This window comes from Hemicordylus capensis, chromosome 12, assembly GCF_027244095.1.
Source record: "Hemicordylus capensis ecotype Gifberg chromosome 12, rHemCap1.1.pri, whole genome shotgun sequence".
In the NCBI taxonomy this organism is placed as follows: Eukaryota; Metazoa; Chordata; class Lepidosauria; order Squamata; family Cordylidae; genus Hemicordylus; species Hemicordylus capensis.
Window position 1 is genome coordinate 24,137,391 of NC_069668.1, and position 19,516 is coordinate 24,156,906.

At 51.5% G+C, this 19,516-nt stretch overlaps 1 protein-coding gene across 1 annotated transcript in view; it reads right to left on the bottom strand.

Annotated features, from left to right (window-relative positions):
• Positions 1–19,516, bottom strand: part of LOC128335971 (EF-hand calcium-binding domain-containing protein 5-like) — an 83,818-nt gene that overhangs the window by 22,161 nt on the left and 42,141 nt on the right. The window contains 9 exon segments of the mRNA XM_053274972.1: positions 4,577–4,729; positions 5,138–5,357; positions 7,145–7,317; positions 8,635–8,733; positions 8,735–8,934; positions 10,760–10,916; positions 12,181–12,395; positions 13,639–13,731; positions 13,824–13,904. Coding sequence (XP_053130947.1) covers positions 4,577–4,729; positions 5,138–5,357; positions 7,145–7,317; positions 8,635–8,733; positions 8,735–8,934; positions 10,760–10,916; positions 12,181–12,395; positions 13,639–13,731; positions 13,824–13,904 — 1,391 coding nt within the window.

A 19,516-nucleotide genomic window follows, 5' to 3' on the forward strand; every position in this document is an offset into this window, starting at 1 on the left:
GAACTTGTTGCAAGATCCATCTGCCAAGGGCTGCCCGGGCAGACGTGAAATCCTCAATCTTGTAAAGTTTGGTGAAAGTGGAAGGCGATGCCCAGGTGGCCGCCTTGCAGATCTCTTCAACCGGTGCATTAGTGTAAAACACCACTGACGCTGCTGCTGCTCTAGTAGAATGTGCAAAGAGATGCGTTGGTGGCCTCAACTTCTGAACCTCGTAGGCCATCGATATACACGCTATAATCCATGTTGCAATCGTGGTCGAGGAATCTGGGACCCCCATGGAATGCAAACAGAGCGTCCGACAATCTGAATGAGGCTGAGCGTCTAATATAGACCTTAAGACACCGCTTAACGTCCAACTTGTGCCATTTCCACTCCATAGGATGGACGGATTTGGGGCAGAATGAAGGTAGGAACCCATCTTGCGATGGGTGGAAGGGGGACACCACCTTTGGCCTCATGAAGGGGTCTGGAATGAGCCTGACGGCCTCTTTCTGAAATATACAATGTGACTTGTTTTACAGACAGCACCTGCAGCGCCGAGATGAGCCTTGCTGAAGTGATGGCCACCAAAAAGGCCAATTTAAACTATAAGATCGTGATCAGAATAGCTGCCAAAGGCTCCAAGGAGTGAGCTTGCAATTGCCTTGAGGACAGTATGTAGTTCCCAAGAGGGTAACGTATACACTGTTGGAGGTGACATCAGCGAGGCACCTCAAAGAAACTACGCTGGTGAGGATGTGACTGAGACATTTTGTCTTTTTCTGCTGAGAGCAACTCCACCAACGGCAACGCCTGCCGTTGCAGGGTATTCGGACATAGTCCCTTCTTGAACCCTTCTTGTAAGAAGAGCAGGAGATGATATAACTTAGCCGTGCCCTTCGGAACGGAGTTGCGAGACATCCAGCGAAGGAGTGCTCCCAATGTATATTGATAAATTCTCTCTGTCGATGGACTTTAAGACGCCAGCATAGTGCTGAGAACTCCCTCCAAGTAGCCATGTTGGCTCAGGACTCGGCACTCAGTTTCCAAACGATGAGCCGAAACCAACATGGATCCGGGTGTAAAACTGGACCCTGATGGAGCAGGTCCGGGGTCTGAGGCAACTCCCAAGGTGGCTCCACCGCCAGATGGAGGAGCTCTGGAAACCAGGGTCTCCTGGGCCAGAATGGTGCCACTAAGAGTACTCTTGCTCGAAGACACATCCATTGCAGGACTCTGGCCAACAGAGGTGTCAGAGGATACCTATAAAGGAGAGCGTCTGGCCATGGACTGGATAGGGCATCCACTGCCATCGCCTCCCTGCATGGACATCTAGGCATAAACACTGGGGATTGTGCATTCTTCGGAGTCATGAAGAGGTCTACCTCGGGCATGCCCATCTTCACTGTTATCTGGGTGAAAACTGATGGATTTAGAGCCCATTCCCCCCAGTTGGATGTCAGCCCAGCTTAACCAGTCTGAAACCAGGTTCAGCTCTCCCTTGACATGGTGTGCCATCAGGGAAGGAAGGTTGCTCTCTGCCCAAGACAGCAGAAGGACAGCCTCCTGGTGAGATGACCTGGACCCCCATTGCTTGTTTACATATGCCTTTGCAATTGTATTGTCGGTCTTTACAAATACGTTGGTGCCTTGGATGATCTCCTGGAATGCTAGTAGCGCTAGGCAAATTGCACGGAGTTCCCTCCAATTTATGTTGTGAGAACGCTCCTCCGTGTTCCATAGCCGCTGCGCCGACTGGTTGAGGCAGTGGGCTCCCCAGCCCCTGTCAACTTGGGTCTGTTGTTATGATGAACATCTGTGGGTCCAAGAAGGTCTTTTCCCAATTCAGGTTGTTGGAGTTGATCCACCAGCGGAGAGAGTGACGCAGGTCTGGTGGCAACTTCATAAGCAGTCTACACTTCCTTACGATTGCCTTCTGGTGGGGTAGGAGAAACCACTGGAGGTCGTGCAGATGAAGTCAAGCCCACGGAACTGAGTCTGGTGCGGCCACCATCAAGCTCGGCAGTCTTGACAAGGAAGCCAGAGGAACTCTTGGATTTGCTAGGACCAGGTGAACCTCTGTCTGGATAGTCTGTAACCTGTCCGGTGGAAGCAAGAGGCGGTCCACTAAGGTAACTATGATTACCCACAAATGGCGCAGCCTGTGGCATGGCGTCAATTGACTCTTTTCTCCATTTATGATGAAACCATGGTTCGAGTGTTGCGATAGTTAAGGACCAAGTCCCGTTCTGCCTCTGGGAGAGATCTCGCTTGCAGCAACAATTGACTATATATGCAAACAGACGAATCCCTTTCTGACAGAGTTGCGCCACCAGTGGTGCCAACAACTTTGTGGAGACATGAGGGGCTGCTGTATTGAAAATGGCTCCCAGCATATCTAAACCGAAGGTACTGCCTGCTTTCCGGGTGTATAGGAAGATGCAGGTAGGCCTCCCTTAAATCTATGGATGCGAGCACATCCAGATGAAAGAGTGCCTCTGAAACTGCTCTTAGAGTTTCCATCTGGAAATGAGTTCTGCGGACCCATCTGTTCAAAAAAATTTAAGTCTAAAACAGCTCTCCTTGAGCCGTCGTCCCTTTTTGGGATGGTAAATAGGATAGAGGTGTTTTGTTTTGCTGTTTTGGTTTGTTTGTTTTGTTTTAACTCCCTCTCCCTCCTGTGCCAGAGGCACTGGCTCCACTGCCCTGATGTCCAGGAGGAGTTGGATCGCCTAGACTATCGGCAAATGCTTTGAGAATGCTTTTGACCTTAGAGTGGGGATAAAGCAGCAGGGGGAGAGGAGTGAAACTCTATCCTGTAGCTGTGATGGATCAGCTGCAGAACCCAATTGTCTGAGGTTGAATCTTCCCAGGCTGGGGCGAGGTGAGACAAATGCCCTCCAAGCCTGAAATGCTTCAAGTCATTGTAGTGGCTTTTGCTGCTTTGACTGAGCAGCTTGCTGTTTGTAGGTACCAAACCCTCTAAAGGGTGCTCTCTGAGGATTCCAAGATCCCCTCTGGAATTTTGTATCTCTGTCCTGGCCCCTGAAGGGCTGGAAGCTATGAAAGGACCGATTGTATTGGAAGGGCCTTTTAAAAGGCTGTTTATCAGTCTTTTTATTGGTTGAAGGCATCGTCTTTCACTTATCAGATGATTCTACAAGAATGACTTGTAGGGCAGACTCACCAAAAAGCTTCTTGCTGTCGTAAGAGACGGTAGCGAAGTTTAGCCTAGAGATAGAACCAACCTGTCCAATTTTGAGCCACAAGTGGCGTCTGCCAACAAATGATGAAACCGCCTCTTGCGCTGAGAATCTAATCGTATCAAGAGTGGCATCGGCTATAAGGGCCTGCGCCTTCTGGATCTTGAATAGTTGCTGTCACATCTTAACTGGGTCCCCTGAAGGATCACTCAGAAGATTGACCACCAATAATAAGGAGTCACGGGCTGCCCTGGATGCTGCCGCTGTTGCACAGACCACCAGGGACATGTTCTCATGACACGATTAAATGACAGCTAGACCTTCTGGTCAGCTATGTCTTTTAGAGAAAACTCACCCTCTCGAGATACCAAGGAATCTGACACCAATTGCGAAATTGGGGCATCCGCATTTGGTGTCCTCAACATATCTGTAGTGGTTTGCTGAAAAGAATAAAGTTGTTAGCCATGCACACAGCCTTGCAGCTGGAAGCTGGTGTCAACCATTCCTGTTTGACTACATCCACAAACAACTCTGGCATGGGCATCAGCCTGTCCTTGGGGTGTGCTCTAGGAAAGACCAAGTCCCCTTTGGCACAAGAGTCAAAACTCTGCCCAGCCTCAGTCCCATTGTTTTAATAATTCTGGGGATCAGTGGGCTGAAGTCCTCTGCCACAAAGGCGCTGTGACACTGAGACATCACCAGTGTTCTCCCCTCCAGACCATTGGGTCCGGATCAAAACCTCCTCCTGCATTAATTGGGTCTTCAGGGTCAGAAGGCGGATTAGGCCTCTCTGAGTTTGCAATGACTGTGTGTGTGTGTGTGTGTGTGTGTGTGTGTGTGTGTGTGTGTGGTTTTCTTTCTTTTCTTTTCTTTTCAGGTAATAGCAAGTAATAAAGATCAGGGACAGAAAAATGGATTTGGAGAACGGAATACTGTAGTTAGGAAGTCAATAACAGCAGAAAATAGAGAGAGCTAGAAAAACGCTGCCTTGGAGCTTGCTGAGGACAGAAAGAACTGGGTGGGGTTATCCCCCTCAGGCTCTAGTGGGTGTGGCTTAGTTTTTTAACTATTTACTTTCTGTCCTGCCTGGAGCTCTTGAGAGAGGATAACCCATGAGATGTCCCTGGCCTCAGCAACCGAGAAAGGAAGTGTCCCTGCTATAAGTCCGGTGCCAAGCATCTGTTAAAGGCAGTGTATAAAAAGACATGGGAAGAAGGGCAGGCAGGGACCATTTGAGAGGTGCCTTGTTTCTCCCCCTCGCTCACAGTCACTAGCACCCTTCTCCTCGCCCAAGTTTCCCATTGTGTGAATGAGCCTAGTGTTTATAGGATGCTGTTTCTAAATGCTTTGTATGCATCCATCCCCTTGGTCAGGGTCAGAAGCGCCGATCTTACCCTGTCTTCACCAGGCTCCATAAAGTAGGCCCTGATGGCACGGAGACTCGGGACCCGAGTGGACACCCATCCTATAGCTGTGAGGATCACCTGCATGATCGTCTCCTGGGTCCGGATGTGGTGGTAGGCTATGCTGAACGTGTTGGAAACCCCCTGGGGAAGAAGAGACCTCTCCGTTGATTGGGAAAGGAAGCAGCGTAGAACAGGGTTTCCTAACCTTGGGCCCCCAGGTGTTGATGAACTCCTAGCATCTCCAGCCATATTTGATGGACTACAACTCCTATCATCCCCAGCCATAATGGACATGACTGGAGGTGATGGGAGTTGCGGTCCATCAACATCTGGGAGCTCAAGGTTATGAAACCCTGGTGTAGAATACTGTTGCTGGAAAGTGATGGACAGAACCACCATTGTAATGGAAAATGAAAAGGAGCTTTTAATGGGAAGGATTCCATCATCAAGCAAGGAGCGGGTTGCTCATATGATCAAGGGGGGTTGGAGGGTCCTCTTTGCCCAAAGAAAATGGCCACCCCTGAAATGAAAGGCCTTGCTGCTCCTCACCTGATAGAAACGGATTTCGTGAGGCACAAAGATGGTTTTCTTGCTGTGGTCGCGGAGGGTGTCCAGGCCCAGGATGCCAAAGACTCTTCTTCGGATGTCCTCAAGCGGGACCACCAGGAAAGAGCCCCTTTTCTCTGCCTCAGGGTTCCAGAAGTGGACGTTGCCATGAAGCTGGACTCTGGGGATGTGGATCGGCTTGTTGTCTAGCACAGCTGCGAAGCTAAAGTGCCGGAAGGAGACGGCCACATCACAGATGCAGTGGGGAGCTGCATACTGCTTGAGAGGCACAAGGCTGGAGGGTGCTCTGGGACAAAAAGAGAAGAGGGGCCCCTCAGACCCCCCCCCACCTAGGGTTGCCATGCCCCACAGAATTCCGGGCATCACCCGGATTTTATTTCCTTCCTTCCTTCCTTCCTTCCTTATTTGATTTCTATACCGCCCCTCTAAAAATGGCTCAGGGCGGTTTACAACAAATAAAAACAATTAAAATCAATGAACAGTTAAAATAAAAAATGAAAGCAATTAAACAGTTAAAATCATTGAAACATGGAAAAAACCATTAACCTGAAAATCATTTGAAACCAAAATCAACTATTTAAACCATAAATCTAATTAAAAGCCTGATTTACAGATTTTTAGATTTAAAATCTCAATCTAATTAAGATTTTCACCATCTCGCCCGGATTGCTCAGCCCACCCGGATTCGCCTGGATTTCAGTTATGGAGCAAAACGTGCAGTCACTCTTCTGTTCAACCGCTGGACTTGGATTAAGAGAGGAAGAGCACAGGGGGGTTCACTTTCACAAGGACAGTAACCCCCTGAGGAATGTTGCCTGGTTTGTTATCATCAGGGGATCTCTAACGGGCAGTTGAGAAGATAGCTTGCTTTTGATGTAAAGCACTGCCTGCCTACCAGGCCGTGTATTGTAATATTTAAGGACTTTCTTGGCTTTACGTTCAATGCATGCCTACTTAGAAATAAGCACCATTGCTGTCAATCAGCTCTTCTCTCAAATAAGTGTGCACAGAACTTCAGATTAAAAACCACAATTATTTGGTTCAAATTAAAACTGAAAAATTACAAAAAGCTAAAGAAGCTAAAGAACCTACCAGATATAACAAAACAAAAATGGAGCATTAAAAAGCCTCCTTAAAAAGCCTCCTTTAAAAGGTGCATTTTGAGATGTTTTTTAAAAACACTGAGGGAGGGAGCATGGCAAAGCTCTTCAAGGAAAATGTTCCAAAGCCGAGGGGCCACAACTGAATAGGCCCTGTCTCTAGTCCCCGCCAACCAGATCTCTGTTAGTGGCGTCATATCACCTTTCAAGCTCTATATGACGTGGGCCTCAGATATCCTGCTCCAAAAGAAGCCAAAGGAATCTACCTGCCCGACAAGGTATTTTCACTGCTTTGGGTGTGTGGGACAGGGCCTCCTTGGTGACTGGCCCCAGATAGTGGAATGTGCCCCGTCCCAGGATGAGCCACTCAGTCCCTTCACTCCTGGCCTTCTGCAGCTGCCTGGGGATGCATTGGGACAGAAGAGAGGATGGTCTTCTGTCTGCCCTCCCCCACGCCCCTGACCCAGGCCTGGTTTTAACCATTTTTTCCTTTTGTCATATTGGTGAATTGCTCTCACAGTTTTTGCCGTGGATGTTATCAACTGTATCCTGTGTATTTTATTGTGTTTTAATTCTGATGTACATCACCTTAAGGCTTGGGTGCGAAACTTGGTGTATACATTTAACTGGAAAGAAATACGTGCTCTGGAAGCCGAGACGGCTTCTCATAAATGGAAACCGACATCTTCCCATCCGCCCAGCCACAAAGTCTTAACGTCCACAAAACTAGGAATGCTTGCTGCTGTGTGATCCATCGCAGCGTGATCGCCACACATCTTGGACATGTCATCTTTCCCTTACTTGGAGCTGCTTTGTTCCCAAATCTCATGCTCCCTTAGGCAAGGGGCGGGGGGTGGGGTGGGAAACAGCTCAGAGAGAGCTCCATTACCTGACTCCTTTCATATCCATGTACAGGATCTGGTTCAGGACATGGGGGGCATCGTACTCCGTGCAGGCCACATAGCGAAGGAGAATGTCTCCCCATTCCAGGAAGAGGAGGTTGAATTCCAAAAGGGCAATGTAGGCACAAATCCGCTTCCCGTCTCCGTGGGCATCTGCGTCCTTGCGGCCAAAGACATATGCGTTAGTCAGGGCAGCCCCTTGGCTTTCCCTCCGGTACTGGGATCACATCCTGCCCCCCTTACGTGCCTGTGGACAAACCCGTGGGCATGGAAATCCCGCTGTTTTTTGTGGGATTGAGATACATGCAGGGGGTGGCATGGGGTATACGTGCCCCCTCAAAAGTATGTGCCCCCCAAGGTTTCTTCCCCCCGCTGCAGTCCCCCCCAAAGCAAGTTCTCTGTGACTCCTGATATAACCTGCCCCCTTGACTTTTGTGACCCCCACCCCCGACTTTGAGGCTGGCCACGGGCTGATGCCAGCACTTACGGCAATCAGTCAGGGCATGCCCCTCAATGGGCTCCAAGTCACACGGCTTCCCTACTAAGGAGAACCCCTGGAGTGACCCTGAACAGCAGCTCAGCAGCTGGTCCGCCTCTGCAGCAGGAGGGGCTGTCAGGCTAAGCTTGCCTGTGCAGGGCGTGTTCCAGATTAGCTGCTCCCAACTGCAGCAAAATGCTTCCATTCAGGCAAGTCACTTTCAAAATGTAAACAGCAGGGGGATCAGTCTCGTGGAAACTAACAACCCAAAAAAACAGCAACTATTTTACGCTGGATATACAACAACTACAACAAATATTTATATACTGCTTTTCAACAAATGTTTCCAGAGCGGTTTACATAGAGAAATAAATAGATAGATAAGATGGATCCTTGACTCCAAAGGGCTCACAATCTAAAAAGATACATAAGATAGACACCAGCAACAGTCACCGGAGGGATGCTGTGCTGGGGCTGGATAGGGCCAGTTGCTCTCCCACTGCTAAATAAAGGGAATCACCACTTCAAAAAAGTGCCTCTTTGCCCAGTTAGCAGGGGTCATAGGTCATATTCAACGTCCTAGCACTATATCGCAGCGATTGAATTTGAAACAAGGCATTGGAAATCTGAACTGGCAGCCTGCTGGCAGCATAGGGATCACGGTGTCACAACCCAGGCAGCGTGGAAGCACACAGCTTGAAAAGGGGCTTAGACAAAGTCATGGAGGGCAGGTCTATCCGTGGCTACTAGTCTGGTGGCTGAGGGCCACCTGCAGCCTCAGAGGCATGATGCCTCTCAATGTCAGTTACAGGGGAGCAACAGCAGCAGGAGAGGGGGCATGCAGAGACCTCTTGCCTGCGGGCTCCCCAGAGGCATCTGGTGGGCCACACTAGATGGGCCTCCTTGGGCCTGATCCAGCAGGGCTCTTCTTAGGTTCCCTTTCCCACACGGAAAAGCCCGTAGCCCTGGAGCCTTGCCCGAAAGGGCAGGAGCATGTACCCGGCAAAGGGTTCTGAAGACAGCCTGGTAAACGGGCTCCAGGCACCCCCCACTGGTCCTGGCAGCCTGCTGGATCCTGTGCAGCTACTTCCGCCGGGCCGGGCCGGGCCGAGCCGCGCAGCCGCTCCGTGTGGGTCTGCTCCACTGTCATCATGAGGAACTCCACCACGTTGTCCAGGACTTCGTCTTCGTTGCCCGTGAGCTCTGAGACCACCAGCTCGATGTAGGCTTGGAATTCTCTTAGGGTCAGTTTGACCACTCCGCTGGGGTGCCACAGGGGGATGGGCAGCTGAAGCTTGGCTACAGGTCAAAACCAACAGGGTGGGGGGGGGAAGGGGTCAAGACGGCCATAAACGAGGCCGCATGTCCTCAAGGTGGGGGCCAGGGTCCCCTTGAACAGAGACTCTCAGCTGTTGTGGACTACAACTCCCAGCATCCCCAGCTGCCATGGCTTTGGCTGGGGGATTCTGGGAGTTCTAGTCCACAACAGCTGGGAATCCCTGTTCGAGGGGACACTGCTGGTCACGCTGGACAGACCAGCGGTCTGAGTTGGTACTGTATAAGACCGCCTCATAAGGTCATCTGCTGTGAACATCCTGCTCACACAAGCCACTTCTGCACACCTGGGGGCTCCTCACCAGCTTTTCCAAACATGCTCTGGCCAAAGTTGTCAAGCACTTAGGAACATAGGAACATAAGAAGCTGCCATATACTGAGTCAGACCATTGGTCTATCTAGCTCAGTATTGTTTTCACAGACTGGCAGCGGCTTCTCCAAGGTTGCAGGCAGGAATCTCTCTCAGCCCTGTCTTGGAGATGCTGCCAGGGAGGAAACTTGGAACCGTCTGCTCTTCCCAGAGCGGCTCCATCCCCTTAAGGGGAATCTCTTACAGTACTCATATGTGGTCTCCCTTTCAAATGCAAACCAGGACAGACCCTGCTTAGTTAAGGGGACAAGTCATGCTTGCTACAAGACTAGTTCTCCTCTCAAGAACTTCAGCAATAATAGGAAGGATGGGGAGGAGACACTAAATAGAAGGTGTGGAATCCCACCCCAGACCCCTTTCCCACCTACTTTCTTCTGTCCGGAACATCTCCCAGTTCTGGTTTTGAATCATACACAAGAATAATTTGTGGGAGCCCCAGGAATGCAGGCAGCAGTGTTCCCTGTAACAGGGATTGTTGACTACAACTCCCAGCATTCCCAACTGCAATGGCCTTTGGCTGGGGGTTATGGGAGCTATAGTCAACCGCATCTGGGAATTACTGCTAGAGGGAACACTGGCTGGCAGGTGTCCTCCGTACATCAAGGGAGCTGATGATCAGTGCCGAATTTAGGCATGGGTGAGACCTATTGCTCGCGGCGGTGGCGGTGGCGGCTGCTTGTGATCAATACATATAATGGGGTTAAAAGACAAGATAATGGGGAACATGCTGTAAGAAAACAAAGCCTCTGAGCAAGATTCAGGTCTCCTGGGACATGCAAGGTCTTGATTGCTGGGGAGGGTGTGTGTGTGAAGGGCTGGATTAGGGCGCTCCTCCCATCACTGGGCCTTCTGGAGCTGAGGGCAGCCAAGGTCACCTGTCAAGCTCTCAACCGCAACATTGCAGAGTGGCAACTCTCTCTCCAAGTCAGGCTTGCCAGACTCGGACCCGTCATCCCATGTAAAGAAGTCCATGAGCTTGGGCCTTTGGGGGGGGGTGCTGGCTGGGACTGCCATACAGACCGGGCCTCATAAGCACTGAGAAATGGGGGCGGGGGGATCTCCAGGGTGCGGAGAGAAGGGGTGGGGGTGGGTCAGACGAGGCTGCTGAGCCTCCAAAATTTAAAAAGGGGTCTGCGTTCACCGGCCAGGGATGAGCCAGCTTTGGGAGCTCAGATGTGGTTGGACAATACGTCCCATCACCCCCTGCCTTTGCCCATTGTGGCTGGGGGTGATGGGAGCTGTAGTCCAGCAACATCTAGGAGCCAAAGTTGGAGAGCCCAAGGGTTAGAGGCCATTCATTCATTCATTCTCTATGTAAACCACTGCAGTATATAAATATCTGTTCTTCTTCTCCTCCTGCCCCTTGGGAAGCTCTCTGAGCTGACTGCAAAGTCAAGGAAGAGCTTCCCTCTCTCTCACCTTTATTCAAGGCTTCTTCCTCCATCCCCTTCTTAAAGGTACTCAGGATGGCATCCACCTCCTCCATGTCAAGGAACCCGGAGCATTCGTTATCCCACTTCTCAAAGAGCGCCGCCAAGAGGAGCTGCTGGCGGACCAGGAAAGAATTGTGGTGGACCTGAAGGAGAAAGGAGGAGGGCAGATCACTGGTTGTGGGAGAGCTGTGCGGAACGGGGGCTCAGAACTGGCCACGGAAAGAAGAGGCGCCCAAAACTTGGCTGTGCCAAGGCGTAAAACTCAGATAGGAAGCTGCTGTCTACTTAGTCAGACCCTTGGTCCATCTAGCTCAATATTGTCCACACAGACTGGTAGCGGCTTCTCCAAGGTTGCAGGCAGGAGTCTTTCTCAGCCCTGTCTTGGAGATGCTGCCAGGGATCAACAGGGATCAACACACTTGGAACCTTCTGCACGCAAGCAGGCAGATGTTCTTCCCATTCCCTGAGAGGAACATCTTACAGTGCTCACACATGTGATCTCCCACCCTGATTAGCAGAGGGGACAATTCATGCTTTCTACCTGATTAGCAGAGGGGACAATTCATGCTTTCTACCACAGGAGGAGGAGAAAGGAGGAGCAGGAAGAAAAGCAGCAGGAGAAGGAGAAATGAGGAGCAGGTGGAGGAGGAGAAGAAAGGAGGAGGAGAAAAGAGGAGGAGGAGCAGGAGGAGAAAGGAGGTGGAGGAAGAGGAGGAGAAAAGAAGAGCAGGAGGAAGAGGAGAAAAGAGGAGGAGGAGGAGGAGAAAGGAGGAGGAGGAGAAAAGAGGAGCAGGAGGAGAAGAAAGGAGGAGGAGGAGGAGGAAAGAGGAGCAGGAGGAGAGGAGGAGGAGGAGAAAGGAGGAGGAGGAAGAGGAGGAGGAGAAAAGAGGAGCAGGAGGAGAAGAAAGGAGGAGGAGGAGAAAAGAGGAGCAGGAGGAGAAGAGAGGAGGAGGAGGAGAAAAGAGGAGCAGGAAGAGAAGAAAGGAGGAGGAGGAGGAGAAAGCAGGAGGAGAAAGGAGGAGGAGAAAAGAGGAGCAGGAGGAGAAGATGAGGAGGGGAGGAGTAGGAGAAAGGAGGAGGAGGAGGAGGAGAAAAGAGCAGGAGGAAGAAGAGAAAAGAGGAGCAGGAGGAGAAGAAAGCAGGAGGAGGAGGAGAAAAGAGGAGCAGGGGGAGAGGAGGAGGAGAAGGAGGGTAATTTTGAAACATGCATTATTCTTAAAATGTCAATCCATTTGTTTCTTCTTGTCCCCATTGACCTCTCCCCACACACACTCTGGCTCAGCTCCATCCCCCAGCTGTCTAGGGGCCACAGGCCAGGATTTTTTAAAGTCACATTTCGCAGCTGCCCTGCACTAGCCCCTGGCCCTGTCTTGGGAGGTCACACCAGCAAAAGGCCTGGGTATTTACTGTCTCCAGCTGGCTGATCTTCTCCTCCTCCGTCTGCATGTAATTCTCCTTCACAAACATCACCAGCTTCTCTAGGCTTGGCATAGAAACATCGTTGCCAACAAACGTCTCCATGAGCTGCACGAATTGCGGCAGGTTAAGAGAGCTCTTGTCGAAGGCACTGGTACGGGAAGGCGGGCCCCGGGCCTGGATTTCTATCATGTTCATGTGCAGGTCTAGCGGAGGGAAAAGCGCAGTCAGAAAGGTGCCACAGAGTGCAAAGATGTTAGCTGCTGAGGGGAGGATCCAGGAGCACGGGAAGTGGGGGGAATAAAAGCCCGACCCACTTTAAAGAGGGAGAGGAAGAGCTAGGGGCAAGTGGGGCAGAAATACCACCACCACCAACAACAACAACCTTGGCATGGCCATGGTTTCCTACTACACTGACGCTCAGGCCTTGACTCTGACATGCAGAGGTGCACTTAGGTAATTTTGGAGCCTGGACCTAAAGGCCTTTGGAGTTGCCCCCGCCCCCGCAAGTTAAGCATCATCCACACACACCCCATTAGTTTCAGGGGGAGGACAGCGGCAGCCCATGTTCCCCGCCCCCTGCATCTGAAGTCAGATGCAGAGGGCTGACTAGCCATGCCCCCCATGTCTGATGTCAGATGCAGGGGGCGTGGTCTCCCTCCCAAACAGGGCCACAGAGTCCTGTTTGGAAGAGAGATTGGCCCAGGCTGCATTGGGCAGCGCAGGCTGGAGTGACTCTCTCTACCTTCAAAGCAGTGCAGGCCAATTTTGGTCCCAAACAGGGCCGCGCAGCCCCATTTGGGAGCAAAATAATGCCCCTGTGTCTGGGGCCGCGATGCGTGGCCCCTGGGGGCAGTGGCCCGGGTTCTTTGAACCCGTTTGCCCAATGGTGGCTCCACCCCTGTGCACCGTGACACATGCAGTATTTTTAACACGTGAGCTTTTGAGGGTACAAACAGTAACTGAACTCACAAGAATGCAAGGATAAAAAAACAGGTCTATGTATTAGCAGAAACGTTTCAACACACAACTGAACACTTCCCCATTCGCCCCTCTGTCTCTAAAGCAGCCAGCGCAGGTCACAATCACACTTGGCCGCCCAGCATAGTGAGGCACCATGACCACATCACCTAGAACAGATTAAAGAGGATTTGGGGGCCCCCAGGGGGTGTGGCGGCCCTGGACCTGGGCCCCAAAGTCCAGGGATAAGAACACTTCCGCTGAAGTGTTCACTAGCAAAAACTCTCTGTAATATTTCCCTATGTGTCTGCTGAGGACCCCTGTATGCATCCACAGCTAGGAAGATTCGTACTTGCTGACCCGGAATGTCAAGAGCAGGCCACCACAGGCAAATCAACTTCACAAGGGAAGCCCTTTTGGCCCGAGGAGTGAATTGTGGGAACATCCCCCAAGCCTGTTGGCTGATGATGCTCGGAGAAAAAGCCGCACCTGGGAACCGGGAGTTTTCGTGGTTCCAGTCCTCCCGGACCTCCTTGCCGTAGTCGCTGTACTCAAGGGTCAGGTCAGCCGTCGGGAGGTCACCTGTTGGGACGACAAAAGGAGACGGCTAAGCAGGTGAAGCTTCCGCGGCTGGAAAGCGACAGACACTAAAGTGTGTGGATGGCTGGAATCACCTGACCAGGGCTTCCCGTAGATCAGCTGAGGTGGCCTTTTGCAGATCTCACTGGCTTTCTGTGCAGGCGGTGACAGGAGGCCTGAAAAGAGGAACCATCCGTCAAGAGGAATAGGACAGGTGTGCGCCAGATCTAGGGGCTGTTCTCCGTGCAGTGCACGAAGCTCAACATGTCAGTTTAGGAACATAGGAAGCTGCCATATACTGTCAGACCAGTGGTCCATATAGCTCAGGACTGTCTACACAGACTGGCAGTGGCTTCTCCTAGGTTACAGGCAGGAGTCTGTCTCTCAGCTCTGTCGTGGAGATGCTGCCAGGGAGGGAACTTGGAGCCTAGATGCTCTTCCCAGAGTGGCTCCATCCCCTGAGGAGAAGCTCTTCTAGTGCTCACACATCATGTCTCCCTTTCATATGCAACCAGGGCAGACCCTGCTTAGCTAAGGGGACAAGTCCTGCTTGCTACCACCAGGCCAGTTTTCCACCAGTTCGCTGGGCACCTGGAGCCACCTCCAGACACGTGTGAATGAAAAGATCACGGGAGTGGTCCTGTGGGAGCCGGGTGCAGGGTAGGGTCTAGAACGGCTTTTCATCTGCCCTCAGGAAACTGCTGGGGAGAGGATCTGAAGAGGGCCTGCCTGCCCTACCAGCTCCGGCCTCATACAGGACCACTCTCTTCTCCTCCTACCTCGTTTTCTGTGGCTCAGGTATGTGCACGGCTCTCTTGTCTCCTCCCCTGGCTGAAGGTGGTGTCGACAAGTCGACCGTCTGGCTGCCTCTGGCAGTTCTAACCACGGGGGTGGGGGCAACCGAGCATCAAGGCGTACCCTCCTGCTGGCTTCCTTGGATCTATGAGCTGCTGTGGTAATGCACAGAAGAGGAAGCTGGGCGAAGGGCCTCCTGACTGTAAGAGCTGTTGGCCATGCAGCCTGCCTCATGCAGTGGGGGGCTCTCCTTCCCAGAGGCTGGAGGGCCATCCATCAGAGATGCTGCAGCAAACTGATGCACTGAGGCCCCTTCCAGCTCAAACATGTTACGATCCCCTGCTAGCTGAGCAAAGAGGCACCTTTAAAAAGTGGGGGTTCTCTTGTATGTAGCAAGGGGAGAGCAGCTGGCCCTATCCAGCCCCAGCACAGCGTACCTACAGTGGCTGCTTCTGGTGTCTATCTTATGTTTCTTTTATTGTGAGCCATTCTGGGACAGGGCAAGCATTTTATTTCTTTATTCATATCTCTGTAAACCACCTTGGGAACTTGGGTTGAAAAGTGGTACAGTCGTCCCCCACCAGCTGCGGATTTCCCAATCGTGGATTTGGGTATCCACGACTGGGAAATTGTGGCCGGTCTCACCAACTGCGACCTGAGTATCCGCGGTTTGGTGAGATTTTTTGGAAATTTGGGGTTTGGGGGGGATTTGGGGGATCAGGTCATTTCTGGGGGTTTGGGTGATTTGGGGGATCAGGCGTGATTCTGGGGGATCAGGGGGCATTTTTTTCTATTTTTAACTTTTTTTCCAGTCTTTTAAATCTATTATCTATTACATTTATAAACCACCCCATCCAAAGGCTCTGAGCGGTGTGTAACAAATGTAAAAAAGACATAAAAACACACACCATTCAGGACACAGTGCTAAAAAGAATATAAAACCATTCAAAAACAATCAAGTTTTTGAGACCGCGATTCCCCTAAGCCCCTGTTTCCCAGTGGTTATAACGCCATCTCAACCGTGAAATTGCCAACTGCAAGGTTTTCCAGGAATGGAACCCCCACAGTGGGCGAGGGACGACTGTATATAAATATTTGTCATATTCATATCGGTATTTGATCCTATGAGACCTACACCCATGAGAAGGGGGTGCCCAGCAGCCTGTGCCTGGACCATATGGAATCTGGCAGCAGGGCGGCACGCGGGAGGGAGCCTGTCGTTTCGGGCATCTCCACTGGCCACCCTTCACGTGTGCTGAACAGAATGGTCTGGTTGAACAAAACCACCCATTGACACACCACACCTGGGGTTAGGCATGCATGAACAGAGGCTGGGAACGGGCAAAAAGACAACCCTGAACCTGGCTGAAAATCGGTGTTGTACTGTGCAGGTGTGGAGGTTTTTTCAGTGAAGCAACTGCTTCGCCCTGCTGCCTTCTACCGAGTCAGACCCTTGGTCCATCGAGCTCAGTGTTGTCTACCCAGACTGGCAGCGGCTTCTCCGAGGCTGCAGGCAGGAGTCTCTCTCCGCCCTGTCTTGGAGATGCTGCCCAGGAAGGGAACTTGGAACCTTCTGCACACAAGCACACAGATGCTCTTCAAAGAGCAGCCCCATCCCCTGAGGGGAATCTCTTCCTGTGCTCACGGATGTAGTCTCCCATTCAAATGCAAACCCGGGCAGACCCTGCTTAGCAAAGGAGACCATTCATGCTTGCTACCACAAGACCAGCTCCCAGCTACGAGGGGAAAGGTGTTAGATGTGGGAACGAGCTCCCAGCAACTTGGACTGATTCGCAACAGCAACACAGACTGATTCGCACCAGCAACTTGGAGCGATTCGCACTGTGCATGAAAGCAGGAGGCATGGGTAGCCAGTCAGGCCTGAGCTCTGGAGTGGGGTGTCTCTGCCTGCAGCAGAGGTATTTCAAAGGGGGCGGGGATTCTAGGAGAGGACGGCTGGAAGGAAGCCAAGAGGGCCTGGTCAGGGGGAAGGTGTGGCAAAGCTGGCTCTCATTCACAAAGGAATGGGCCATGCCCGTAGAAACTAGCGGGCACTGCTTTTGCCTGCCGCTGCCTCTAAATAGTTTTAGGTTGTCATGTTTAGATGGAAGCTGCCTGGACCTTAGAAATGATGGTGGTTGCAGAGACCTGGCTCATGAGGCAGGCTTCAGGTGCGTAGACCGGCTGGAGAGGCCCAGCAGAATTCTGAGGTGTGCAAGGTGGCCATTCAACCACATGGCCCGCTGGTTCCTTCCAGCTCAGTGAAAAGGTACATTGGTACTCACCGTGAAGGTGTCTTCTGGCTGGTGTAGAAGAGGTCACCCAAGCTTGGGATTACATCCCCCCCACATGCTCCAAAAGGCAGGAAGTAGTCATACTTGAAGATCCTTAACCCAGTGCATGTGGGCGGATCTCCTCAGTGCTTAAAACAGCTCAAGCTACGGAATGAAAACCACAGAACACAACAGAGGATATACCACAATATACAAACAATAATGCAGAGAAAGACAGAAAAACTGTCCCCCTACAACCAGATCATCAGCTCCAGCCTAACACAACCCGGGCGGGCCTTGGGTGACCTCTTCTACACCAGCCAGAAGACACCTTCATGGTGAGTACCAATGTACCTTTCTCGGCTGGTGTAGGAGGTCACCCAAGCTTGGGACATACCACAGCACCAACCACGGGAGGGAAAATACCCAAGCTGGAGCTACTGACCCGGAAGGACCTGTTGCAGGACCCTCTGACCAAATGCTGCTCTGGCAGCTTCATGTTCATCCAACTTGTAATGCCTTGAAAATGTAAAAGGCGACGACCAAGTAGCCGCCTTGCAAATCTCTTCATGGGACACCGGTGAAGATAACACAGCGGAAGTGGCTGCTGATGTAGTTGAGTGCGCCGTAATCTGACCAGGCAACGAAAGTTTCTGGGCTTCATACAACATCGTAATGCATGAATGAACCCATCGAGCAATAATGGCTGAAGAGACCTTGCATCCCATCTTAGAAGCCTTAAAGGCCACAAAAAGAGCATCTGACTTACGAAAAGCCTGCGTCCGGTTGCACTCCTTCTCTGCAGGGTGACGAGCATCCGGACAAAAAGAAGGTAATTAAATGACCGCCTCACGATTAAACTGAGACTTTACCTTAGGGATAAACAAAGGAACCGGGATAAGTCTCACAGAGTCCTTAGAGAAAATACACAAATTACTCTTAACTGACAGAGCCTGCGATTCAGAAACCGTCCTGGCTGATGTTACAGCTACTAAAAAGGCCACCTTCCAGGACAGCATCTGCAATGATACAGATCAAAGTGGTTCAAATGGCGGAAACTGCAGACCCCACAACACAATATGCAAATCCCATGACGGAAAACGATGGCAGACCAGAGGAGACAACAAAGCTGCCCCCCTCAAGAACTTGCGTAGAAGAGGGTGCCACGCCTGAACAAACGCTGATGAGGAAACAACATCTGGATCAAGCACACCGCCTGGTGTTTAAGCGTGTTGGGTTTCAGAAGCGCAAGGCCATCCTGAAGAAAACCTAGTAATCCCTTCGACCTGCACTTGTCCAGCTGCAGGGAGAGCTTTGCTGTCCAGCGCAGAAAACTACGCCAAGTCGATTGGTAACTCTTGTTGGCTGAACACTTTCTAGATGCAAGGATGGTAAATCGGACCTTGACACAGCAGAACTGGATGGTCTGGCAAACTGAGTGGATGACCTACGGTCAAGTCGACGATCTCGGAAAACCAAGGCCCTCTGGGTCAAAAAGACGCTATCAATATCAGGGATGCCCGGGAACCCCGCAGCTTCCTGAGGCAACGGGAGAGCAGCGGCACTGGAGGAAATGCATTCAGCAGACACGGAGGCCATGGCACCGATAGCGTATCCGTTTCTTCTGCCCCCAACATCGGGAAATGTGAGTAAAACCTCTGAATCATGGCATTCTGAGGATATGCAAACAAGTCTATCTGGGGACACCCCAGCCGCTCTGTCAGCCACCTAAATACTTGAGGGTGCAGGCCCCATTCTGCCGGCTGGATCTCCTGCCGTTTTAGCCAATCTGCCCGAACATTGGAAATTCCGTTTACATGATGGTCCAGAATGGATATTAAGTTGTTCTGTACACATTAAGATATTCCTTCCCATCACCAAGGGCGTGAAGGCTCTTAGGGCCAGAAAGACAGCCCGCAGCTCGAGCCAGTTTATGCTATGGAGCAACTCTTCCACCGACCAAAGCCCCTGGGCAGAACTGTTCCAACAGTGATCCCCCCAGCCCGATAGACTGGTGTCCGTCGTGACCATCACTCTCTCGGGTTCTATGAACAGCTTGCTCTTGTCTAGGTTCCCCGGGCCGTCCAACGAATCGACTCGCGAAGAGACACCTAGAGAGGAATGTTCTTGTCACGTTTGAGGGCAATCCTGTGCTGGTAAGGGAGGAAAGCCCACTGTAACTGGCGTAGATGAAAACCTCGCCCAAGGCACCGAGTCCATAGCCGCCACCATGAGACCCAACAAACCTGCTAGATTGAGAAGGCTGGCCCAGAGTCTCAAAGCAATCACACGAGCCAGTGACAATAAGACCTCCATCCGATCCTGTGGCAGAAGCAGTTTGCCTACTGAGCTGTCCATTACCATGCCCAAATGACGAAGGCTCTGTGTGGGCATCAGGTGACTCTTGCCCACATTTATCAGAAACCCATGCGCACGTAACACAGACATTGTTCTGGACAGAGCCGACTGAACTGCCCCTTCTTGAGCAAGTTGTCGAGGTAACAATACAGGTGGACCCCCTCAGTGCATAAGGTGGCCACTAGCAGACTAGAACCTTCATAAAAACTCGGGTGGCTGATGAGAGACCAAAAGGAAGGTCTCTGAACTGATAATGCCTCCCCATGTAGCAGAAGTGGAGTATATGTCGACTGTGTGGATGAATGGGGATGTGTAAACAGGCCTCTTGGAGATCTATTGAAGCCATGTAGTCCCCCATCTGC